Source organism: Myzus persicae, unplaced genomic scaffold, assembly GCF_001856785.1.
Source record: "Myzus persicae strain clone G006 unplaced genomic scaffold, MPER_G0061.0, whole genome shotgun sequence".
NCBI classification, from domain to species: Eukaryota; Metazoa; Arthropoda; class Insecta; order Hemiptera; family Aphididae; genus Myzus; species Myzus persicae.
Window position 1 is genome coordinate 308,656 of NW_019102277.1, and position 27,850 is coordinate 336,505.

Below are 27,850 nucleotides of genomic sequence, written 5' to 3' on the forward strand. Positions count from 1 at the left end.
ATGAGCCTTGCAAATAAAGATCCACTTAATAAAGATCCATTTTATTTTTTGTTTTTAAAAATAATTTGTGTTGCTTACATAGTATATTTCATTGTTATTAATTGTATAGTTATTGTCTAAGTCCTCAGACTTAAGTAGTTTTATGAATTGTACTTAATTACAACTTTATGTTGGGCTTTGGCCTGTGTTCAAAATAATTAAATAAATCTCTACATTGGAAATGTGTTAAAATCTTGTCCGAAACGAGAAGAGTGTCTATACCGAGTGGCGACTATCAACTGGTGACTACCACGATGGGTTCCGAACGCATCTAGATTCTATGCACAGTTGATTATATTATAAAAATTGTGACACTGACACATTCCGTATAATATGTTGAATATTTTAATTTTAATACACTACCCTAAAATGCATTATGGCTTCCAATTCTCATAAAACATACCTATTTTTTTTTTAATTACACAATTTAACCCATGTCAAAGAGTTTTAGATACTAAATAGTAATAATGTAAAATATTCTATTCTTCTAACAGCAGACTTCGATAATTTAAATATTTTCAAGTGGTATGTCGCAAGATCCTTCTCTAAAATGATGTGCTCCGCGAGTTTTTGCAAGTTTGGCACTACCGAGTACTAAAACCACATAACAGAATGTTGAAAAACGACTCTTTCTTTCTGCTAAAAATAATAACTCAAAAACCTTTTCATTAAAATATTAATTACAATATGCAAAAAATCATCTGATTCACAATTTGTATAGGTAAACATATGTAATAGCCTCTTTTGAAAAACCAATGATGGTATCACCACAAGAAACTATTTAAATGTTGTGAAAAATCTAAGTATTCAAAAATATACTATTTTACTACATTTAAACATTTCAAAAATAAGAATTTGAATGTACGTAATAACTTAATAACTTATGTAACATAAAAATAAGTCGAGCGTGCTTAAAAAATCACTCTGTAATCCATACCTAATATATTATATAATTTATATAGGATTTTCAAGGTTATAATATAATTGTATAAATGTTTTATAGTTTTATAATAAATAATATAATGAACAATTTGCAAATAATTAACTAAAATAGTTAACGATATTAACTTAAAATTATTTTATTTCATCATTAATTATATTAGTGTAAAATAAATAATTTTTAACTATAAAAAAGCCTCGTCATGTAGGTAATCTCTTTGCTGTACAGAGTACAAGTCCAGTACAATGGTGAGCAAAGGAATTTTTACTGGGAGGTGGGAGGGGGAGTAGATGTTATAAGTAATAATTGGGGTTGGGATTTCATAGCACTTATAAATATATGCAATAAATAAGTAATATTATTACTTTAAAAAAGGCTAAATATTTGCTAAAAATATGCAAGTTTAAAAACAACAAAATATTCAAAAATTGTAATTTTAAATTAAGATATGAATATAAGCACCAGTTAAGGCGTGACAAAGAATAACCAAAACACGTTCAACCGAAAACACAAAACTACAAAATTACCTATAGATCTGCAGGTACGCGTACACTAATCGAGTCCACCGTTTAATAATATAGTTTATATACCTAATGATTTCAACACTCGTCCAATGATAATCACAACCATAAATTACAAAAATGGAGACCATAAAAATTAACAAACAATAAAAGTTTAAAATCAAAACCAAAAAGGTACCTAATATGAAGTGATGTGTCAGTATAGTCGGTTTATTTTACTTAATCTACATTTACTTTAAAATTAGACAATAATCAAAAACAAGTTTATTTTAACGTTTAATCATAATATTTAGATTTGAAAAAAAGTCCTGTAGAGATAGTGTTCTTCATACATTAAAATATTTTTCTGATCGATCTTACTGTATGCCAAGTAGGAAGTAAAAAAAACGATTTACGTTATTATTATGTAATAACCAAAATCTGAAGTACATAATATATTAATTTTATAAGTACTTGACATTTTGGGGGTATTTGAGTTTATATTTTTAATCTAAGTGGATACTTCTTCTACTACTATCTTTTAATGTATATTTTGATTTTTCAATGGTTAGAAATCACGCTTGTTGTTTTTTAAAATATTTTTCGTGAAATAAACTTAAAAATGAATTAATTTAAAAATTGTGAGATTGACCTCATTATAAAGTCCAAATTATTATGATCAAATAGGAAATTTAAATTATGACATACTGTATTATAAGCTAATAACTATATACTACCGAGTGCAACTAAAATGTTATCTTCTATTTTTATGGTTATTTTTAGTTAGTTAAACTAGTGATATGTGACTACTGTAATCATTGGTGCATATAGAATTTAATTTCTTGTGGGTGGTTGAACCCCTAACCTTTTCCCCTAGGTTAAGTTAAAACTGAAAATATTAATATTGAATTTATGGGGGAAATAAGTAACAGCAGGTTACTCAATATTTTTTTCATTTCTATAACATATTTATGAGAACATTGAGAACTGCTTTGTATTAAATTTCCAAATTTTAGACATTAACATTGAGAATTCCTAGTTCTTATATTTAAAACTTTTATGTAGTTTAAACGTTAAATTTTAAATTTAAAAAGTAGGTATTCATTAATGTTCTGCAATGTGTGCTCCAATCATCGAATATCGAAAAAATACTTAAACTCTGTCATATATTAAGAAAATATAAGAAAGATTTTCTTTTGTTATAACTGTAGAGTGAGGATTTTTTTTGCATATTTTTCATTTTCACATTTTTGGGATTTTGTCAATAATCTTTTTCAATTCTAATAGTTTGAAGCTAATTGTTATTATGTTTTTGAATTTCTAACTGTATTATTTTTGTATACTTCGACAAGATTCAAAATTCAATGTAAGTTTAAGTGGAAAATGGAAATTCAAAAAAAATCCATGCTCTAGATTTATAAGTTATAATAGCCATAATACTATTGGGGTGTAGCTTGATGAAATTATATGAGGGGCTATATAGCCTTTTTTGTGGTATCAACGCTGCTGGAACTTTTAGCGAATATCGAAGAGGCTAAACAGAATTCCAGGGGGGAGAGGGCTATAGCCCCATTAGCTCCTCTCCCCATTCTACGCCTATGCATAATAGGTCATCTAAAGGCTAATAATCTAACTAAGTCGTTACGAACATAATTGTATACATATATACACACTCTTAGTTGTATTTGTACTTTTCTCATACAAGGAGAAACCAATTTATGGCTTATGCATATATTATGGAGTAGTTTTGGTCGAGTCTAACAAGTAATTGAAAATATTCATAAAAGTTTCTAAAATCTTTTATAAAAATGTCTATAGAATATATTCGGTTTGTGGATTAAAATTAAAGACACGATTCAAATTGTTTAAAAATATATGTATAGGTTTTTAAGATTTAACGATAAATTTAATGTTATGTTGTATGAATGTAGTAAACTAAATAAAATTATGTGTGTTTTTTCTCTATGTTACAAAATATATTATATGAATATATCTCTCTTGGTCGTCACGAACACGACGGATAGGTACGCTAATGGTCTGTCGCGTCAAAGGATACTATATACACATTTTGGTCCACACGCTTTTATATATAAATGTATACATTGTATATTTGTGTATCAATATAATATATATAACTTTGTATAACATAACATTATAACGTACATACACTGAATGTACGGAAAACCCAGTTCAACCCCGCTGCTTTAGAAATTACTCCAATTATCGACGAATGTCTGCACATATAATATAATATAATATATAAACACGACGAGACCGCTCTGTAAATTCGCATTTTATATATTGTACGTAGCGCTCCGGCATACTTGCTGCTGACTTGCCCTCCCACCACGCCACCCCATAAAACACTTTTCAACGAATTTTCCAGAGTTGCAACAGAACACACGAGCAAGGCATACGTATAGCCTTATAAGTGTGTAATATACAATATTATTATTATATGATATTACAGCGATTTTTGAATTTTTTTTCCCCTCAGTTAGATTTCTATACGCTACCCGTTCATGGCCAGCATCAGCTATAATTATATTATTACAGACGCGCGCGGCCATTGCGCACACGGTAAAAGCTGGTGGCGGAACACTCGGCGTTGGTCGTCAGATGGCGCCCCCCGTGTGACACTTTATCGACGCCGACGAGTCGACGGAAGGGCCTGGCCGACTGGTGCGGGGGCGTCGTCGTCGTCGTCGTCGTCGTCGTCGGCTGCCCAGCGGCACCACCGCCACCACCGTAGCACCGCATACGTACAAACATGCATACGTACGTACACGCCGTAGCGGTGAGTTGTGCGTGTGCGCGGCGCCCGCGTACAGCCCGTGACGTCCGTCGACGGTATAGTCGCTGAAGTCGACGCCGCCGCCTGCCTGCCGGCCCGCAGCACACGCGCGCGCGCCCTAGACAGTTTCCACGCCGCGCTTGTGTGCGTGTGCTTGTGAACGCGCGCCCGCTCGTGTTTGTTTGTGTGTGTGAGTGTCAGAGCGTGTATACTTTTGCGTGTGCCCGTGTGCGTGCGCTTGCTCTAGCGCGTGCGGGAGTGTGCGAGAGTGTGACGCGCGCGATAATCCAACGACGGAGACCACGACGGTGCTCTCGTCCTGTGTTAGTCGTGCCGCGACGATGGAATACGGGCCAGAAATAACGTGATTATCCGCGCGGCCCCGTGGGCGATCGCAGTCGCGTTTTATACCGTTATACATTATTTATCATTTACTATATTCCGCGTTGTATTTTTCCGTTTATTATACTTAAGTTTTGCCGGCACCCTACTGCAATAGCGCCCCCCGCGTGTGTGCGCGCCGTATTCTCCGCGGCCTCCTCGTCGTCTTCGTCGTCGTCGTCGTCGTCGTCGTCGGCGGATCGCTACACCGCCGCGCACCAGAGACCATCGGCTGCGGCACCGCGCGACACGCGTCGCCGTAGTGTTATATCTGCACGAGCGTCGGCCGCGGTGCCGATCGCACTCGGCGGCGGTGGTCGTGGCGTTGTATCGCGCTCGCAGCTGATTATATTATTATTATACTGTCATAATATCATTGCACGGCATATTTATTTACGTAATAATATAACGCGCAGCATCGCGTACACCGCGCCGCCCAGTGCAGGTGGCCGTGGTGGTGGAGGCGGCGGCGACATATTTTTTCGCGCCTCGTCCGCTCGTTCGTCGTACGTACCGTGCCGCCGAACAATGTAGTAACGCATCAATCACTTCGAACACGCGAACCTCCGGACACCGGTGCCGTTTGATTGCGGTATCGTCGTCGTCGTCTTCGTCTTCGTCGTCCCGTGTGTCGGGACGTGTGCGTTTGTGTGCGTGCGTGGTGCGATCGTAGTGACGTGTTTGCCGACCGGGTTTCGGCACATATAGGAAATCTGGCTGGGACGGAAGCGGCCGGGCGCCGGTGCGGGTGGCGGTGGGGAAGGCGGCGGCGGCGGCAGTGCTGTTCGCGCAATGGCGGATTGCCGAGGGCACATATTCACCAAGAAAACCTTCCACCTACCGGCCTACTGTCACAATTGCACCAATTTATTGTGGGGCGTCGTGACGCAGGGCAATTTCTGCACAGGTTTGTCCCCCCGTGTTTGTCGCTCTCTCGCCCACTTACTCGCTCTCTCTCTCTCTCTCTCTCTCTCTCTCTCTCTCTCCCTCTCTCTCTCTCTCTCCCACGCGTATGCGAACCTCCCCCTCTCAAACCTACCCCTCTGACTTCCCCTCCTAATACAAATTTCCTTGACATCATCCACTTTGCGGCAAGTATCTCTCGCTATATATATATATATATATATACATATTATATATAATCACATTTATTATTATTACAACTTACGACTTACGAGGATGAAGAGAGGTGGTGACGTGCTGTTGGTGATGGTCGTAGTGGTTTAGTGGTGATGGGATGGTGATGGTGGTGGTGGTGGTGGTGTGGTGCGTATATTTCTACATAGATGAAGAGATTTTTTGTTCCTATTTAACGGGAGAGTCGAGAAGGGTTTGCACAATTAACACGTTTGTGGGTCTTAAAAGACCTTACGGCCATTTTTCTAACATGTAATAGTATCTACCTATTTATCAGATACGTTTACATGTGCAAATTTACTATATATTTTAGTATTACATATTATGTGTATTCTATATACCGTGCATAAGCCGATTATACTACAGGTGTACTTTGACGATTGTTTTACCCATTTCGTTGACCCCCATATCAACTGGTACTTATATTATTCAGACTGATATAATAAAATGTTTTGTTGTAATTGTATATTCCTCAGGTTGCAGAAGAATGATTTGTTAGAAACGGTTTTTGGCCTTGGACGAATTGTATCGTGTTCAGTAAATTATAAATTGACATCGACCAAAATGTTATACTCGTCATTATTTATTCAATGCGGTTTTTCACTTATATAGTTCTATAGTAATGTTCAATATTTTTGCCAATACTCTTTCAATTTAATACCATTAGATACCTCTACGTTAAAGTATATTTATTTTAGCGTATTTTTTCAACTGTTGTCTTAGTTCCTTTTGCAAATAAAGATACGTTAGTATAATAACTATCCTTCAGAAAAATTTGAATTTTTGAATTAAAAATGTTAATAATTTTATCATACATAATATGTGGTGTATTTAAAATCAAAAAGATAAATTAAATGCAATGCCATATAGATTGTAAAAGATAAACACAGTCAATCATTTTTTTAAATTTGTTTATAGTATATTTTGTTATTAATCACATAAATACACATGTATAGGTACCTCCACCTACATAAAATGTTGTTTAATGCACGGTAATTATTGTAGTAGCTATGACCTATTTGGTCTTGTCGACGTCACTGAAAAGTTTTAACATTGATCTGCGGTGAAGTGGCCGATAGAACGATGAGAGAAAGACAAACAAAACATAACGATTATAATATGCTCAACACGCTTTATTTGAAAAATGAATTTTCTACCGATGTTTACTGCCGGTGTTTAATGAAGAAAAGTATTTAGACTAAACTGGCGAAAATAAGTTGAATTGAGAGATATTAATTTGTTAATATCAAACTAGTTAAAAAAAAAATACTTCACAATGCTTAATAAATCAAATATATTAAAAGTAAATGCCATTTTTTCACAATTATCAAAAATATCTTTTGGATAATATATAATATATTTTTAAATATTCAGCTTAAGCGTAAAAATTATTTTTAAGATTTTTCATACTGTATAAATGGATAAATAGTGAAGTGGCCTTAAACAAATTAATATTCAGTGAAATAAACTATATAAAGTAATTTTAAACTAGTTGAAACATATTTTATGGGATTCCGATATTGTATAAAATATTGAAAATATTAACACTTTTAGTAGAATACATTAATAAATTGTATCTATACGTATTTGATTTAATAAAAACCATAATCCCAACTTGAAACAATTTACTTAAAATTAATATGATTTAATTCGTATTAGGTACCTATGCCCTAATATAAATTCCCACATAAAAGGAATTATTATTAAACGGCGTTCTGTGTATGCAATAAAAGTACATATTCATTTTCGTGCGTCTTGTTCTCGTAGGAACGGTAACCGGTGTTCGATGGTCTTTCATTTCAAAATCTTCATTGTTAAATGTGTTTGGGAACTTAAGGTTTTTTTGTACTTAAATAAATGTTTTCACCGTAAACGTGTTGTGTTTCCAACACTGTTAGCAAATATCTTCGTGACGTCAAAGGCAAAAACTTGCTCGACCCGTATTCCCGGTGCACCATAATCCCTATGGGACTTGCCCCCCGAACAATTTTACTCTCTTACAAAACGCCCATAACTATTATTATACTTCCACTCCTATAAAAACGTACATATAATATTATAACAATGGATACATGTGTTTAATAAATTGCAGTTAAAAAAATAATTTTACCCAAGAGTACAGACAACCTGTACATGACAGGACACGAACTTCCGAAAGTAATTGAAATCTAATTTAAAATCATGAAATCTAGTATGGTTAGAAGTTACTTCTAGATGTCTTTTTTAATATACCTAGTACTATCCAAAAGGATCCCAAGTGAATTGACGTTAATAATATTAATGATTACAAGTTTAAAATATCGAACATTTTTATGTAATATCCAATTGTAATTATTTTAATACTTTAAATATTTGAAAATAATTTTTGAAAAATACTTTTTCGATACCTTTACCATTTGTTTAAAGAATAAAATTGTTATGCGCAATAGAAGACATTTAAATTTTAGTGGTATTAATATAACTAGACTGGAGTACAAATTAAATATTATATCATTAAATAATATGATGTGTTAATGCCTATGGATTTAGTGAAATAACGAAAGTGAATTTTGGTACTACTTCAGCGTAATACACGTCAATATTTTAATAAACAATACTTGTGATAATGCAAATATTTAACATATACGACTACCAATGAACTTCTTATAAGAATTCCATAGTATCATAATATTATGAAAATGATCATAATATGATACATAACCTAACCTAACGTTGACGTATTCATGTCAATATTTTCTCTTATATATTTCTGGAAACACAACTATGCTTTAAATGCAATCTCAGATAAAAATAAATCAAAATATAATTTTAAGCAGTTAGTAGTTACAATAGTTATAATATTGACCGAAATGTATCGAAAAAACCTGTAAACAAAAAAATTAATAAAACCCGACAAGTCAATTCAGTTAAAGTCTGCATACGATATAAAATTAAATATAAACTATAATAAAGGGAATTACATTTATATAATAGTGCTTCATAAATATACTTAAAAGTTAATGAAAGATAAAAAAACGTAAATTATATGAATTAAAAATATTATTGTATGTTAATTTAATAATTTATACATAACTGTTTGCGAATAAATAACTAGTAAAGTGTACATCAAATGGAATTCAGTAGTATAATTTGTTACCCATTTTAAAACAAATTTTGATCGATGCTAAGTAATTTTTAGTTATTGAATACTTAATAAATATGTATAAATTAAACACATTTTATGAGTCAGTTTATTTCATTGACGATTTTTTAAGCAGATCAATAACTACATAAATAAATATATACTTTCGACGTACTATTTGACGTAATTATTTTTATTAACTTAATTAGGCAGTGATTTTTACAATGTAGTATTATGTTTGTACAATTAACTTTTTCTAGTTATATAAATTATATTTAAATCGGTATAAGAAAAATCAATTTTCGAATTAATGTGATTTTGTTTGCTTATTTTAACTTGTGAATGTTGAATAGAAAAGTTAGCAGTGTTATGTTGAATATTCATAAGCGCAAATCTCAGGAACTAAGAAAATAAAATTCTTAAAAATGTTTAGTGAATATTTAAAAAAATTATATTTATTTGATTTTCTGTTTGTAATAATAATGATTTTTAAGTGTTGGTTAATTTATTTTCTTCTGTTAGAGACTATGATAATATTGAGAATATCGGACGGAAAAACATATGTATACCTATAAATGTAGATATTAAAACCTACAAACGTGTTAGTTTTGGTCCTGTTGATATTATTGTGTAAACTGTAGATCGCTTACAGCCTTTGATTTTTTGCTTTTTAATGTTTCAGTATGTAATTATATAGCTCACGAAAGTTGCCTAAAAAAACCCGGCATATCACCTTGCCATAGTCTAGCAGCTAGTTTAATTAAGGTAGGTAACACTATATATTATATACCCCATAAAATAGTCAACATTTAGTTTGGTATCGATATTTTTTATTTTATCATTAGAATCCAGTATCACATTGTTGGTCCGAACCAGTAAGAATTAGAAACCAAAGATGTTGTAACGTTTGTCGGAAAAGAATTGATGGTCGAACATATAGCGTTACGTGTGAGAGTAAGTATACATATATTATCCTTATATAGTGTTGAAAAATTGAAATTAAATCATAATATGTTACTGGAATAATATTAGAGTATCAAAATTCAAATTTTAACCCTCTCAAAAGTCAAAATGATAAAATACCCCACTAAAGCCATTTTTTTATAAGTTAGTCAATTACTTTTTATGGGTAAATAAATAATAGCTTAGAATAAATATTTTATTTTTAATAATAATCTAAGATTAAATTTACAAAAAATCAAAAATGTTCATATTATTTGTTTTGAAGAAACGCTTGTTTTCAATTATTTTTTTGCTTTTTTATAGTTTGTTTGAAATAATATATACAAATCTTAAGTAATAGTATAGTATATATTATTTATATTTTTTTACATTTTGAGATTTTCATTATAAGAAAATCTATAGTATGAAATATAAATAAAAACATATATAATAAGTAATATTTTCTCTTAATTCAAAAAATTACTGTATTAGCTTATAGGAGTTTAAATAAAGCTTTCATTTTTAATTATACTTTTATAAGTAGGTACTAATAAATAAATAAATAATACAAAATTGTACTTAATACTCTATATAAAAATGTATTATTTTAATTTTGTATATCACTTTTAGGTACATTCCAATCGAATTTTATTGGATAGTAACCTTATTTGTACATATATGTTCGTTATCTACGGAAAAAAGATTATTAATTTAATATAAATAATTTTTTAATTCAAAACTATAACATTATTGTACACTTTTATGGACTGAAAAAATAACTATTTTAATATTTCATTTTCCCTTTTTAACTGAAAATCCCAAATCCTAAGAAAATATTGAACATTATAACTGCTAATCCTTTTACATGGTTTATTATGTTATTGATTTATCAAAGTCGATAGGTTTTTTGAATAATGAGAAACATAGATATATTTGTTGGTATTTTTTATAATTAAAGTATTAATGATCAAAAAGGGACGAGTACGAATAGAGTTTTAATAAGGTAATCAAAAATTGATGTATAACATATTTATATTTAAGAATAACTGGCAGTTGTATAAAATGTATCTTGATATTGCAATTTAGAACCACAATATTTTTGACTTTTGATTACTGTCAGTATTAATCCACCAATAATAATAATATCCGATTTATAATACATAATAACTTGTTATATATTAGCGAAAATAAATTCCGTAAAATAAAGTTAAAAAAATAAAAACTATAAATTACACCGTAAAGTGGTATAATATTGTTGAGAATAATTTAAAAATAATTTAATATCATTTGAAATCCTAAAATAAGTAAATATATACATATAATATAGTTCTGTAGATATAAAAATGTGAACCCAAATTAAAGTTAACGAAGAAGTAGAGCTGTGGAACACAAAAAAAAATTTGAAATATAAATAAATAAAATAATTTATTAATAGTTATATATATAAAAAAATGTGTGGCTAATAAAAAATTCAAAAAATTTTTTAAATAATTTATTTTTTAACCAAATTATCAATGGGCATTATTTGTGATACTTTCTTAAATTTACGAATGCCTCCTCCGTAATTATTTTAAAAACTCCGAAGATTTTCATCCATTATATTATTAAGTTTAAAAATATGTGAAACTGTTACAGTTTGCCATTACTTTACCCATACCGATTGTATTCCATCGGCAGTGGCAGATTGTAAAGAGACAGCTACTTATCACCCCGGAAAGTTGTTGGATTCCATGCACCATGAACATCATTGGAGAGAAGGAAATCTTAGACCTGGTGCAGTGTGCTACGCTTGTGCCAAACCATGCTGGACCACCGATTGTCTGGCAGGATTTCGATGTGAATGGTGTGGTATAACAGTAAGTGAATCATAGCTGAAAATACGTTTATTATATAATAATGGTCGATTGTTATATGATTGTTCCAAGATGTAGGGTATGTATTTTACATAAATGATGATTTTAATAATTCGATAATACAGAGTGCACATTATGTACATATGTATGTATAGCTATTATCATACCTTAAGATATGAATGTGATGATTGTTTGACGCAAAATGAGTTGTATTTAAATCAATTAGCTACCTTATAAGTATTCTATTAACATATTAGTATATTATACCTAATTGAAATTTATATATTAGTCAATTTTAAAATCCATAAAATGTGGGCTGTGAAAACAGGGTACACAGAAGAAGTGAAATTGTCGCACATGCAAAAAATACAAAAGTTAAAGAATTGTAAGTCATAGAAATGTATGATCCAATGATCAAGCCTCATGCCCAAAAGCACTGGGAAAAACAAAACAAAAAATTATGGAAAAACAGAAATTTTTACTCAAAATTGATTTTGGTTTTTGACGTAACACTAAAAAAATAACCGTATACAAATGACATTTTCAGTGAATGTTTATTTTAGCATTTTCTATGCCACTCGTTTTGAGTTAATCACGAACATATTTTACTTCAATATATATTTTTTTCTTTATTTTATATTGTTTTCCTTTCCTTCATGTAAATATTATATAATTCTATACAATATACATGTGTATTGTGTATTTATTATTTATATAATATAATAGATATAAATATATAATGTCTATATAAATCTGATCTTGAGAATTTTAACTTAATTTATTTCATAACAAATATTAGAATATATTATTATTTTAGATATTCAGTTGGTTTAAAATCAGAGAACAGTGAAGGAAAATTATAATTACTAACTTCTAAAATGTGTATATTGCTGTTTTATAATATTCAAAAAAAATTAACTTAAAATGTTATAACCAACAATTTTTTTTATCTTTCTTTAAGTTTTCAGTATAATTAATAAATATACCTCATAATTGTTCTGGATTAACACTTACTTTATTACTATAGTACATTAGTACGCTGTAAGAATAGGTAGTTACATGGCACAAAAATAAAACTAACTTATTATATAATAAATACTACTCACTTTAGTATATAATATATATATATATACTTACGCCCTGACCCTGCTAGATCACATGAGTTATTACTTATAGTATTTAAATACACAATGTATCCATTATTATTAATAAAATCTTCAACAACTTACATTTAATTAATGTTTATAAATCGTTAATATGTCATGCATTTTTTTTAAATTGTACTAAAAAATATACATTTTTACAGGCACATGCAACATGTCGTAGTCAAATATCTTACGAATGTGATTTTGGTATACTCGGTCCAATATATTTACCACCACACGCAGTTAGCATTCCACGGACTGAGGTGCCAATGGAGTCAATTATTGGTGTACAAGTGCGCAGAAAAGAAAAAGCTACGCGTAAGGTGGACTCGAAAACAATAATTTAAAAAAAACTGATTGTTATTATGTTTATTAGCTCGAAGTATTTCAATTGAATTTAGTAGTGGTGAAAGTAAAACTAAAGATATTGAAGACGAAGAAATGTATGAAGTTGAAAAAAAATTAGAAGAAAAAAATGAAGGTGCGCATAAAAAGTTAATTGTGCTAACTTCTAAAATAATACACTTCAATTATGCATACTTAATATTTACTCGAATTTTTCATGTAGAATTAGTTAAAGTTTATGATGGCGATGCATCATACCTAAAGCATACAAGTTTCACGGTAAAAGTTCCAAAAGCAGTAAAAACCGAGACTCTCATTTCTACAATACTTCAATCATTAAATATCTCTCAATCTGCAGGTAATTATTATAAACACGAGTAAAGTATTATTATTTTTAAAATAATCTTCAGCCTGCAACATAAAACTGTTTCAATGTGTATAATATATGTAATTACACATTTGCATGAATAACTAACTATTTAATAAATACCTATAGGTAGTTGATTACGAATTATTTTTTTTTGTAATATCTGTGTGAAATTAGTATTTTAATATTTTAATAAATATTTCTTCATTTTCAGAGGTACCTTTTTGAAAACATGTTTAATGTAATTTACATTTTGCTCCTCTAAAACCAATTAATGATATACTATCAGTCCATATCACTTGTCTCGTATTCTCCTGAATATTTCCTACCATACGTTTCCCCTGTATTGTACAGCCATCAGCTACGTCCGGGGTCTCCTCCTTTGTCTTTTCCCGTCTATATTATATTTATCGTCATTATTGCTATCAACACGCTTCCATCCGCTTGTCAAACAGGCTCAAACCACTCAAGAGTTATATACTCACGAACTTTACCTACTACGTTTATTTCCTTACACAAATAATGTATGGGTACACATAAATTATATTTTTTTCGATTTCTTTACCATTATTAATCGGCTTTAGTATCGTTTTTTTCTTTCAAAGATTCTTATATTACTCACGATATGTTCGTATAGCTGCGCCTTTGGCGTATGCATTAGTAATGTATTCATATGTAAATGTATGTATATATATTACCCTAAATAACTGCACTATAAGTCAATTTTAATGTAAGTTATTTTAAAAAATGATTTATTTTATAATTTTAGAAAACTTTTATTTGACTGACGCGTATGGTTTAAACGAACCAATACTGGAGGACCCGAATCCAATAAATAACGTTACTAGATTAGGTGGCAAGAAACCTGCCGTTTTTCTACGTCTAAAGTTAGTTAACTTGATACTAAAATATAACATATTTACTATTTATTAAAAATTAAAAATATTATTTTAGACAAGACAGTCATGGTGGTTTGGTTAGAGTTTATCCTGGGCGCCTGCAGACTGATATACCTTTTTGCGTAGTTTCCGTCGATCGAAAAACTACTGCCAAAGATCTGATCGTTGAATCTTTGACTCGGTTCGGCTTTACTTCACACAATTCAACAGACTATAGACTCAGCCAGCTTTTGTTGGAACATGGAGGTAAATTTTCAAGTTTCTGCGAAACGCAATTATTATTTCATCATTTTTAAATTTATTTACTATTTTAAAGTGACGGAACGAGTACTAGATTTTGATGAAAAACCATTAAATATAATAAAAAATATTGGGCAAGAATCTCTCCGACAAATGGAATTAATGCGGTTTTATTTACAACTTAAGCAGGATCCTCATGGGCCTAATATCGCTTTATTTATTGGAAATTTACCGACAAATTTATCTCAGAGAACCTACGAAAATATATTGATGACATTTTTAGGAGAAGGTAATTAATGTATATTCTGATGAACTAATATGGAAATGGGATGAAAAATGTATTCTTAAATTATTTTGTATTTTTCTATAGATTGTAGATTTATAACTATTGGACCAATTTATTACGAATATGGTTCGTTGGTAATTATGTACAATGAAACTAATATTGCTGTGAACGCAATGTATCTTCTTAGAGGCGCTGAATATGAACACAAACATCTGTTAGTTATGTTATTACCAAATATTGACCCAGTAATGGTACCAGCAGAAACACAACCATTATTAGTATTTGTAAATGTCAAATCAGGTGGTTGCCAAGGTTTGAGCTTGATATCTAGTTTCCGAAAACTGCTTAATCCTTATCAAGTTTTTGATTTGGGAAACGGAGGACCACTTCCTGGGTAAAAAAATATTTATTTCTAATAAATTAAAGTGCATTTTAAAATAGTAGTACTATACTTTTAGAATTAATTCAATATTTCACTTAAGGTTTCTTTTCGGTCAAAATATTTTCATAATTATCTTTTTAAATATTTGCATACTTTATTTTTAAATATTTATTAATTGATTTGATATTGTGTTTTTTTATAACTTATAATGCTTAGTTAAATCCTGTGTAATTTGTATTCATCAATAATAAAATAAGTAAAAATAAACTGTGTGTCGATAATCAATAATGTATTATTCACAGTATTATTGATTATATAAATATAACTTAATTATTTTATTATAATACAAAGCTATAATGCACAATCAATCTAATTATGTTTACCCAATTAATGTATAAGACCAATAAATTAAAAAATTTTGAATTCGCCTAAATAATAAATAGTTAAGATATTTTATTTTGTATCCAGTAGTTATTAAAATATGTGTTTCATTTATAGGTTGTATGTGTTTAGACACATTAGAGATTACAAAATCTTAGTTTGTGGTGGCGATGGTACGATTGGCTGGGTGCTTCAGTGTTTGGATAACGTAGGCCAAGACAGTGAATGTTCATCACCACCATGTGCTATTGTTCCATTAGGAACTGGAAATGATTTAGCTCGTGTACTGAAATGGGGCGCCGGGTACAATGGCTCAGACGAACCTATACATTTATTAGAGGATGTCATCGAAGCGGAAAAAATTAGATTAGATAGATGGACAGTGGTTATTCACCATGAAGATAGGGCGGATGGTCGACCAATTCATGTACCTAATTCAGTTGGTAAGTTTTTATTTCCAATGTATATTATATATTTTATACTAGCACTATTATACGTCTAGATTAGTACATTGTATATGTGTAAACAACGTTAAACCTCTAAATACCAAACACTCTCGGACTTCGGTCACAGAAATTTTCTCCGCTATTCGGAGGTGTCCATTATTTAGAGGGTTCAGATTCTAAAAAGCTTATAGTTCATTCCCAAGAAAACATACACTATTGGGGGGTATCCGTTAGGGGAGGTTTCACTATATATATTTATATATATATTGTCTATCCGTTGTATTTACATTTATTAATTATTATTTATCATTTATTCGTTTTATTACAGGGATGAGTGAAGATAATACTCAGATTTTTGTTATGAACAATTATTTTGGCATCGGCATTGATGCTGATTTATGCCTTGCATTTCATAAAGCTCGAGAAAAAAATCCAGAAAGATTTAATAGTCGGTAAGTATTTTACAACACTATCAAATACATCAATACATTAAATCATTTATAACTTAAAAGTTGTATCATTTTCAACAACAAAGCAAAATCGAGTTTATCAAAAATAATTTTCATAATTATTACAATAATAATAATACTAAAAATATGTAAAGTTCTTTACATTTATTTTCAATGTGAAATTTGGCATTGCATTTCGTAATTAATAAAGAAAAGTCTGGTTAGAATTTTGTTGTTCCAATTCTTAAAATTGAATGAAGGTACTCATTCGTTAACCGATCTATGAACTAATTTTGTGTGTTCACGACATACAATACAAACAGTTCTCCCATTATATTCAATAAAAAGTAATTAAAATTGACTATTTTTCATTTAAAATTCGACCATCTTCCCTTTATTTACGTTTTTTAGCATATGTATTATATTTTTGGGCTGTTAACAAATTTTTTTAAACAGATTTTGTTAATCGCCATAGAAACTTAAATCTACAATTATTATTCTAAAAATCAATCTATATAATACCATGCTACTAGATGTGTTCTTTTGCACTATACCCGAAAAACATATATGTATTATGATTCCTCAATTTTACTTCCAGATCAAAAATACCTAGTAGCATGCTACTTTTTAAATCAAAAACTATAAATTAAATAATAATAATAATAAACATAATATATTTCTTTTTTTTATCATACATTTTCTAATGGAAATTTTACAATTTGATATCAACTTACTAGTTCACTATCATGAATTCAAGAGCATGTGGGTCCAATTAAATACCTAACTATAGTCTGGCACACGAAAAGTGAACTTTCAAGGCCGATGAATTTTTTATCTTCTATGTACTATATTTTATCATACTCGCTCAAACACATTATAAGAAACTCTTCCAAACACATAACTTTTATTATGTAAGTAAAAAGGTAATTCGCCCTAACGCATAGTGCCCATTTGGGCAAAAACTATTGGCCTTTAATGTTCACTTTTCATGAGCCATACTGTATATTACCACAACTTATATATTACTATCAAAGTATACCCCAATCTTTTTAATACCTAACCAATAAAATATAAAAAAACAAGTCCAATATAATTGCCCGGTATATGTATATAGGTAATTGTGGTAATTCGTGTTTTGATATTTGGTAGCCCCTCGAAGATTGTTTTTTACAGTAAATTAAGAATAAAATTTCACTAACATATTGTTGACTTGAATATTAATATAAATGTTACATATTTAATTTTATAATGCATTTTACTGTAATTTTTTTATTAACGACCAATGCATTATGTACTATAGTCTATAATATTATATTATTATATTTATTTCAATTAAACAGAATATTTTTCACCATTACCTAATATTCAAAGTCTAAAAATTATATTTTATTTACTATAGAATCGGCAACAAGATTGAATACTTAAACGTTGGATTACGTAAAATAATCCATCCGCCTTGTAAAAATCTTCAACATGGAGTTCGCCTGGAAGTAGACGGAAAATTAGTAGTACTTCCTCAACTAGAAGGACTTATTATTTTAAATATTTTGAGGTATACAGTTCGTAGTATCACTTACAAGACAATTAATGACACTTGTTATTTTTTTTAGTTGGGGGTCAGGAGCTAAACCATGGGGACGAAATTGCAATGAAGAACAATTTTCTACTCCAAATCACTGGGATGGTATGTTAGAGGTTGTGGCTGTATCTGGAGTAGTTCATTTAGGACAGATCCAAACAGGGCTTAGATACGCTAAACGAATTTCTCAGGTATGTTTTATGATTATTTTATTTTATTTCATCTAAAATGGAATACTTTTTTTCAGGGTGGACACGTTAAAATTCATTTAACTAATGAAGTTCCAGTGCAGATTGATGGTGAACCTTGGGTCCAAGGACCTGGTGAATTAGTAATTCTCAAATCTGCTTTAAAAGTATGTTGTATAATTGGTTTAACATAAAATAATGAATATATAATTTGAACCCCAAGTTTTAATATGAAGTTAATTTATTAAATATTAATTTATAATTATTTATATTTATGTTCTTATGTACCCATTTTTTTTATTATTATTTTGCTATACCTAACACACATTTAAATAGTATATTTATTTTTGATTCTTTAAAGTACGTTTTTTCATACTTAAATAAGTAAAATGAATACTGAAATACAAGTTAAAATGTAATTGCTTATATATTTATATATATATATATATATAGAATATATTTAAAGTAATAAAAACAATTTGTTTTAGGCCACCATGCTTAAGAAAGTAAAACGTACAGAACGGAAGCAAACTTCTCGGACGCGAGCTGTTAAGTATATGGCTAATCTACAAGCAATTGCATCTGTTAATGGCAGTGAGAACGAATGAATCTAAAAATTCTTAATTCCTTTCAATAACCTATCCCTCGGCAGCATACAAATTGTCAAACTGGTTATCGAATATTATATCTGTGTTATTCATGCATTTGATCATTTTTATAGGTAACTAATATTAAAAAACAAAACAATTATTATAGAAACAAAACATAGCATAGGAGCTCCGATGCTCTATTTTAAGACGATTCCTGGATATTGCTTACCGACTGTCATTTTAGTATTAAATATTAATTGTACTTCCCTCAAGACCCTATTTTTGAAAGTATATAAAAATGATTTATATACGAATTCTGTACACAATTAAATGGCATTCGTATACGAAAATGTTATGTATATGCTTTCAAAAGTAGTGACGTTGTACTTAAATCAAAGTACCTACCTAATTTAATAACTACATAGATCTGAGGAAATAAAATTAATTATATGCACAAAGCAAATAATGCTCTTTTAGAATTTTAATTGTTGCTTAAAATATTTATTATTTTTTATTATTATTAAATAATTGATTAAAATAAAATTATTTAGAACCAACATTATTGGTGGCATAATCATTTGTGGGCTCAATTCGTTGTGGCGACTTCCGAGTGGTCATAATGGATCTCAAACGATTACGTCATTGATTTAAATCGTTCGTTGGTTAAGTTTTTGGTTTAAGTTTGTATATTAAGAATAATAAACAATTTTTGCTTATTTAAACTACTATTGTTCGCAATTAATTAACTATAGGATTATAGTAATTTTATTTTTATCGATTTTTATCGAGTTATTGTAATATTTTAATTAATGTAAAAATAAAAAATCCCCTGTAAATTGTATTGTATTTAATTACTATTAAGTCTTCCTTAATCCTATAAACATACATTTTTTCCATTTTGTGATACACAAAAAATTATTACCCATTATTTAAAAATATCTACCGAAATATTTTTTTTTTCTAGTCTCCATAGGACATACTCCCTATATGTATTTATAAATGAAATTAGTATGTATCGGTGTTTCTATGTCAGTAGACACTAGGCACACTTTATATACCTTATTGAAAAGCAACTACAAACTCTAATACCAGGCAATATTAGTTGATAGCCGAGATATATTCCAAATCTTTACTACTATTATTGTTAATTTCAAATTTTAAATGCTGCACGCTGGTCAGGTCTATGCAGGCATAACCTGTCACTTTCGAATTTCCACCCTCGCCACTTGTCAAGTACCTATATAGGATTGTTCATTGCCGCCGGCGGACCATAGCTTCTATGCGGGAGGTAACAGTAGTTACTCGTGGTGCAGAGAAGACCATGACTTCGGCACCGGTTATATAATATAGTTTCTTGTCAAGTTGGAAGGCCGTTGCAGGTCAGATGCGATGCCGACTGTCATTGTCGAGTATGAACTATGAAGTCTCATGGTCGATGTTATGTCTATATAATAAATTATTACTATATTGAATATGGTCAGTCCTGTTTGCACGAAAATTGGCTTTCGTATAGATTCTATTCGTTTGACACGTTTTGAGTGTACTCATCACTTTAGTAAGTTGCAATCTCAGCTGGCTATCGGCGTCATAACTTATATATCTCCATATCCCCCTTGGCCCTTTATAATGTACAGCACAGCCTTACCCACTTACCTGCTTTTAGATTCTGAGCGGAGAGATGAATGCATTGATTTTACAATAATGTGTGTTTTCTTATTTTTTTTTTTGTCTGTCATCACGGTTTGGGGCAGTAAAAGTGGCTTGATTTTCTTCAACAGCAACTTTTCTAGTATTAAATTCCGACGTTTTCAAATGAGACAGGAAAAACCAAAAAAAATTAAGGAAAATCGGGAATTTTTATTCAAAAGCAGTTTTCGAAAAAAATCGATTTTGGTTTTTAGTGTAACTCGAAAAAAATTACTGCAGATACATGACATTTTAACTGAATGTTTGTGTTAGCATTTTCTACTTACATCATAGAATTTTAAAAATATTTTGTTTCGTGTTGAACTATTAACTATTAACTTATTATAGACAATAGGCATATGAAATTTTCGATTATAATTTGTTTTTTTAGCTACCGTGGATAAAAAAATTTTTGCCTGAAAAAAAAACTTGAAAATGTATACAAGGTTCCTCATAAGTTGTTAGAGGAAATTATAAAAAAAATGGAGCGTAAATCTACAATAACTTTTTATGATCTTTTCTATTCAGAATTTTATTTTAAATGTCATGGCAGTAGTAGCATAGAATACGTAGCAGTTGTGTCACCTCGGTTGCAGTGGCTGTGGAGGTGGCGGACCAACGAGAAACAGCGAAATGCTGTCACATTACCTTGTTGTGCGGCAGTCACGTTATCCTTTATCGTAAAACTTTTTCGTTTATTTTTGCAAATTTGAAATTTGTGAACACAGGTCCTCAAATTTTTATTCTAATATTAAAAAAACCTGACCTCATTTTTCCAGACCATTGACGTTTTTTTTTTGCACATTTTCACTTCAAAATGGGTATAAAGTGTCTTGTATGTTCTAATAAATATGGACCCTTGTCAAATAATTCTTTTCATAGATTTCCAAAGAATAGCGAAAGGTAAATATAATTAATTGAATATTATATATGATAATGATTTAAAATTGTTGTAATTTGTAATTTTATTATATGTCAAGATTTTATAAGTGGGTTAAAATTTGCCGCCGTCTTGATTTATTAGATAAGGGTCTATACATTTTTGTTATCGAACACATAAATATTGTTCAGAGCACTTTGACAAAACAGATTTCAAAAGTGATTTCGGTTGAATAGTGATGCTGTGCCTTCTGTACTTAGCTGGTCTGAGAAGTTCATTCCCAGTACTTCAGGAATAATGGTTGTTAAAATGGCCGATTCTGTTGACATTAATAGTGAGTCACTATTGTCAACCAATTGGTCGAACATATCTGCCATGTCTTGTTTAATTCCTAAAAGTAAGTAATTTATATAGTATCTACATGAATGATGTCAGATGGTACACTTTATAAAACAAACATAATTTATTAAATATTTATAAACAATTATAATATCTACGATATGAGAGAAAAATAAGGAATACAATTTTTTTTAAATAATTAATAAAAGAAACAGTTAAAAAATAAAATGTAATATTTATTTTACAATTAGAATTATAGTGAATTACACGATTATCACTCATTTATTACTCTATATTTTTTTGATTTTTGTCCTTAATAATAATTTCTGTTTAATATCAAAATCTAATGAGTTAAATATAGTAGGCCCAAGATAAGCAATTCATTTTTTACCACATGTTATTCTGGCGTAGTTTATTTTAGCGTTTAAAGCCTTGTGTTGTCTTTTATTTTTTTAAACGTCTATATTGTACAATGTACCTATTCTTGTTTTTATCCACCCAATTTATATCAACATTTTTTTAAACCCATACTAAACATTCATACTGAAATACTGCCTGATATAGTATTATAGTCATGTAAGGTTAGATAGTAAATAATATATATTACGCATTATATTTAAAGGCAGGATATTTTTAAGCAAACAGAATTTATGAATCGAAGAACGTTATTTTTTCACATATTTGTTTCGTATTTTCGTAGACGTTTCATAGATAAAAAAAAATAGTTTTCGTTTGGTTACACTGTCAGCAACAAGTGGTAGCTGATGGTAGTGATTAGGTAACTGATGATAACCTAGAACTTTTTATTCGATGTTCGATGTAAACAAAACAATTTCAGACAAAACAACTCCACCCAGTTACATTTAAAAATTCCTACACCTGTAAAAAACTGAATAGTCGGTACATTAGATTCAACATTAAAAATTAACATCGTGGAAAGTCGCGATCATTATGCTTTTAATGTTTAATTGATCGTCCAGTGTCTTAACTATTACTTTTTATTTTACATTTGTGTTGACATTTCGTCTGTAAAATATTATTGTTTTTGTTTTCATTTTTAAATGTGTGTTAAGGTCTGACGGAAAATGTTTCACCCAACATATTTGTTATTCATGTTCGTCTTTTGGACGAACGCTCAGTACGAATGGCAACCTAAAGATGCGGTGGATGAAATCCGGCTTAAGTTAGACAAAATAAATTCTGATAATTGTGGTTTTCAACCGCTGAGCGAGATATATTTGCCCGAAGACACTGTTTCACATATACCAGATATTAAAGATGTCGTTATCAATCCTGTATTCCCCAACCGTACAGCTTTGCTGCATTTAAGCAACATGGCGTTAAATAGAGGATTTTTCTTTAGTTACATATCACAAGCCAGATTTATACGTCCAGCAATTAATGATACATATGATCCAGGTATGATGTATTATTTCTTATCGACAGTTGCTGATGTGTCAGCTAATTCTCACATAAATGCCAGTGCCATATATTTTGCACCGAATATGTCTTATTCACCATCTTACAGAGGATTTTTCAATAAGACTTTTCCATACTTTGCTCCTAGGACATTTCGGTAATTAACTCATCAGTACTAAATTAATGTAAAATAATGATTAAATAATGGATTTATTAATAATTAGAGCTGATGATTTCAATGATCCTATACATTTGGAAAAAATGTCTACCTTAAATACATTTACTGTCAGAGATTTGGGCGCATTTTCTAATGAAAGTCTTACACAGGATTATACATCAAAACATTATGGAACTAATGAATGGTAATTAACTATTTGTTTTAATCTTTTAAGGATTATTATATAATATAACATTAAATTTAAAAATGATATTTTAGGTATTCAAAATGGCTTCCTGATAATGTTGTTGGAAGACATGATACTAAGACTACTTACCAAGTAGAAATTCGTTATGCCAATAATACAAATGAAACACACACTTTCCATGGTCCACCAGGTAAATTTTAATATTTTTTAAAATCAATATTTATAACAATCTTATTCAAAAAGTGTTGTATTACTTCTGTTATTATAATATTTTTTTGTGCGCTAGGGGCTGATGACATTCCTGGTCCAATTAAGTGGACAAGACCATACTTTGATTGTGGACGTAGTAACAAGTGGTTGGTAGCGGCTGTTGTACCAATTGCTGACATATATCCTCGACATACTGGATTTCGACATATTGAATACCCTACGTATGTTCTCTTTTGAAATTATAATGAAGCTAAGTTTATTTTATTAATATGTAATCATATGTTAATCATATAGTTATACCGCTGTATCAGTAATAGAAATGGATTTTGAGCGGATAGACATTAATCAATGCCCTGTAAGTGCAGGAAATTCTGGTCCTAATCGTTTTGCAGATACAGCAAAATGTAAAGAAGAAACTACATTAGTAAGTATTTTGTTAATGTAATTAATTCTAAATTATATTAACCTCTATATATATATTTATAGTGTGAACCATTGGATGGATGGGGTTTTCGACGAGGTGGCTATCAATGTCGATGTTTACCAGGTTATCGATTAGGAAATACAGTTCGTCGTCCATTCCTTGGAGAAATTATAGAACGGGCAACACTTGAACAATATTACAGTGGTGTATTTGACTGTAAACGTATTGGATGTATGTTATTTTAACATAGTCAATGGGTGTTGTAGTATAATTTACTCATTTGCTTTTGCATGTATTTTTTTTACAAAAGGGCTTCAAAGTAAAATTGTTTTCCCAAGCCAAATGGATCCATATCTTCGTGAGCAATATTTAGAAAAAAATTCTGAATACAAAAACTTTACTCCAGGCTTAGGATCTGTAAAAGATTCTCATATAAATATCCATGAAGTTATTAATTCCATACGAGGAGTAAATCCAAATAATTGCAATGAGTAAGATACTTCATACTGCATTGAAATAGATTAAACTTAAATTTTTAAATTTTTAGTTTTCGCAAGGAAGACTTACAACTTTTAGGTGACTATGGATTTGGAGCCCATCAACAATTTGCTAATGAAGCTAAAATGGCTGTTCGACTTGCTAACTTTATTAGTGCATTCTTACAAGTAACTATTTTGTTTTATAAAACATTTTTTTTATTTTTTTAAATAAATTTTATATTAATATTATACAATAAATATTTTTTTCAGATATCAGATCCAAAAGAGGTTTATTCTGGTACAAGAGTGGCTGACAAGCATTTATCTGAAGATGAAATGATCGGAGAAGCATTGTCTATTGTGATGGCAGATTTTAAAATATGGTCAGCTGGTATATTCTGGGATAAAAATAAATTTCCTAATCGTACTCTATTTGCTCCATACGCATATAAAACAGTGAATTATGGTCGTAAGGTCTTTGTTGAAGATTTAGCCAGGTTAAACAAGTCTGGTAAATTAATATTATTAATTCATAAATAGTTAAATTACTTGGCATCAGTATAATAATTATTTAAATATTTAGATGAAGTATATACAAATAAAGAATGGTTTACTTTTACAAAACAACGTTGGTCTACTAATTTTGATAGTTTAGAGAAGTTTTATGTCAAGTTAAAGTTACGATATACTGAAGAAGGAGGCCATTTGAACAAATTTGAATATTATCCTACCTTTTACAGGTAATAAACTATAACTAATAAAAATACAATTTTGTTATCATGAAATTGAAATCAAATTTTAGAGCTGCAAATTTGGATCATGGTTATTGGTCAGCTCCTTATTATGATTGTAATGGTCCTGCAAAAGATTGGTTCATACGATATGCTGTTCCATTTTTCGGATGGGATAGTCTCAAGGTTAAATTGGAATTCAAGTAAGTACTATTTAAATTTATTATTAACAGTTAACACGTTGAGTGCCTTCCAGTAATTGATTCCTGTTGCTTAATTCTTAAGTTAATAAGTTCTGTTACTTAATGTCTCATTTTCACATGTTTTACTACATCTTATTTTCCAATGTTACTTATAATTAATGCTTAACAGATTTTGATGTATTTTTATTCAATATAGCACACTCTTAAATATAATTTAAAATGCTGAGATCACTTCTAATGAAGTACACTTTTTACTTTCAGAGGAGCAATTACAGTTACTATGCCACTTCTGAATTTGGACATAAATCAGTGTCCTCACAAATTTTATGAACCCAATGCATTTAAAGGAACACATAAATGCGATCAACGTAGTTCATATGTAAGACAATTTATTATTATTTTTTATATTATTTATAGTTTAACAAATACAGAATAACTGGGTTAAGTATTTGTACAAAACCAAATTGAACAAAATTAGAGATTTTCAGTTTATTCGTCTTAAGTCTAAATTTCTTGCAGAAAATAACTTAACTTTATACATGATGAATTATGATGAATTATTATTATTCATTAATAACCCTATTTATCATATTTTATATTGATAAGATATGAACATCAAAATTGTCGTTTACACATATTATAAATAATCATGATTCTGAAATCATATTTTAAAATTATTGAGCCATGTAAATCAATCAATTTTAACTTTTTGAATAGTCTTTATTCAAAAGGTCTCCTATGTATAAGATTCAACTTTTCAATAAATGTCTGATATTATCACTTATTAATTTAAAATTTCAAACTTTATATAATAAACAGTTGACCATTTTAAATTAAATACTAGGAAAATAAAACCTTAGTGTAGATACTTTATTTTATTTTGTATTTATTTCTATATTTTTTAGTATTCATTTATATACTATATACTATTTAACTTCAAAATTTATATTTCAGTGTGTACCAATACAAGGGCGTGGTTACGACACCGGTGGTTACAAATGCGAATGTATACAAGGTTATGAATTTCCATTTGAGGAAGAAGATTTCACTTATTTCGACGGCCAAATGATGGAAGATGAATTTATGCACATGTTACATAACAACAAAACTAGGTATTTATATTTACTTAATTAGTAGATTAAAATAGACCATCAGAGTATTTTTAACTTTTTATGATTTTTATAGGTATGATACTTTCAAATGTCGTATAGCTGGAGCTGCACTTCCTCTTAGTAATGTTTTTTACGTCATGGCATTAGTCTTGTGTAGTTTATTAATGTGGGCTAAATAGCTAATATTCATATTAGACTGACGTGATCTATCAAAACTTTTTATTTTTTAATTATATTTTAAGTTCAATTTGCAAATAACCCAAAGTTATAGATCAATAACCTTTCAAATATTTTATTTTATATTTTATTTCCATTAATTTTGACTGAATCTGTTTTGAAACTCATCATTTAATTTGAAATTTATATTCTCAATAGTATTAAGTTTTTATTCATATCCAATATTTTTAAAGGATTGCATAAAATGTAGTTTTAATTTTATTTCCTTTAAATGTATCTTCTATTTTATTTTTAGTTATTTTTATCATGTTCTATAAGTTATAACTGACAAATGCAAAACATGTATGTGTTAAGTTCAAACTGAATCCGTCCATTAAATGTGATCAAATAGTATTTTTAAATATGTTAATGTTCATAATTTAAGTTTTTAATTTTCATATATTCTAATTCCTAACAGTAGGAACACATTTGTATTTTTTTTTTTGCAATACTTTTTTTTATTTATTTACTATAATTTATATGATATATATTTTGTTTATAATCATATTAATCAACATACTTAAATTGCAAACACTTAGACGATACAAATTAATGTAATATTAATTTATTCTACTAGTGTTAATAAGTAATAACCGTCCACTTATTTGTAAATCATTAATTAATAAAAAATATAACTTTCGAACTGTAAATGTTTTCATGATAGTATATTACCATCAAAAGGTTATAAAGGTTAATAAATTCTAAATAATACTAATATTGTTTTTTTTTTTACCAAGTAATTTACTCCTACTGAAATGTTGATAATAAACTATTCTTTTTAT

General features: G+C 29.6%; 2 protein-coding genes across 2 annotated transcripts; both read left to right on the plus strand.

Annotated features, from left to right (window-relative positions):
- Positions 1-4,486: 4,486 nt before the first annotated feature.
- Positions 4,487-19,840, plus strand: LOC111031702 (diacylglycerol kinase theta). The gene is made up of 17 exons (XM_022311754.1): positions 4,487-5,561; positions 9,595-9,677; positions 9,758-9,866; positions 11,490-11,710; positions 13,014-13,170; positions 13,229-13,333; positions 13,421-13,555; positions 14,334-14,451; positions 14,519-14,709; positions 14,780-14,992; positions 15,074-15,383; positions 15,870-16,195; positions 16,527-16,650; positions 18,047-18,199; positions 18,258-18,417; positions 18,474-18,581; positions 18,903-19,840. Exons 1-17 carry the CDS (start codon positions 5,447-5,449, stop codon positions 19,020-19,022), a joined length of 2,748 nt encoding a protein of 915 aa, XP_022167446.1. The 5' UTR covers positions 4,487-5,446; the 3' UTR covers positions 19,023-19,840.
- A 2,889-nt stretch (positions 19,841-22,729) lies between these two features.
- LOC111031711 lies at positions 22,730-27,654 on the plus strand. Its single transcript, XM_022311764.1, has 14 exons — positions 22,730-23,485; positions 23,553-23,690; positions 23,765-23,883; positions 23,980-24,124; positions 24,198-24,327; positions 24,390-24,558; positions 24,638-24,818; positions 24,875-24,992; positions 25,077-25,317; positions 25,390-25,546; positions 25,609-25,740; positions 26,002-26,119; positions 26,695-26,852; positions 26,926-27,654. The coding sequence occupies exons 1-14, from the start codon at positions 22,995-22,997 to the stop codon at positions 27,029-27,031; spliced, it is 2,403 nt and encodes an 800-aa protein (XP_022167456.1). The 5' UTR covers positions 22,730-22,994; the 3' UTR covers positions 27,032-27,654.
- Positions 27,655-27,850: the final 196 nt, after the last annotated feature.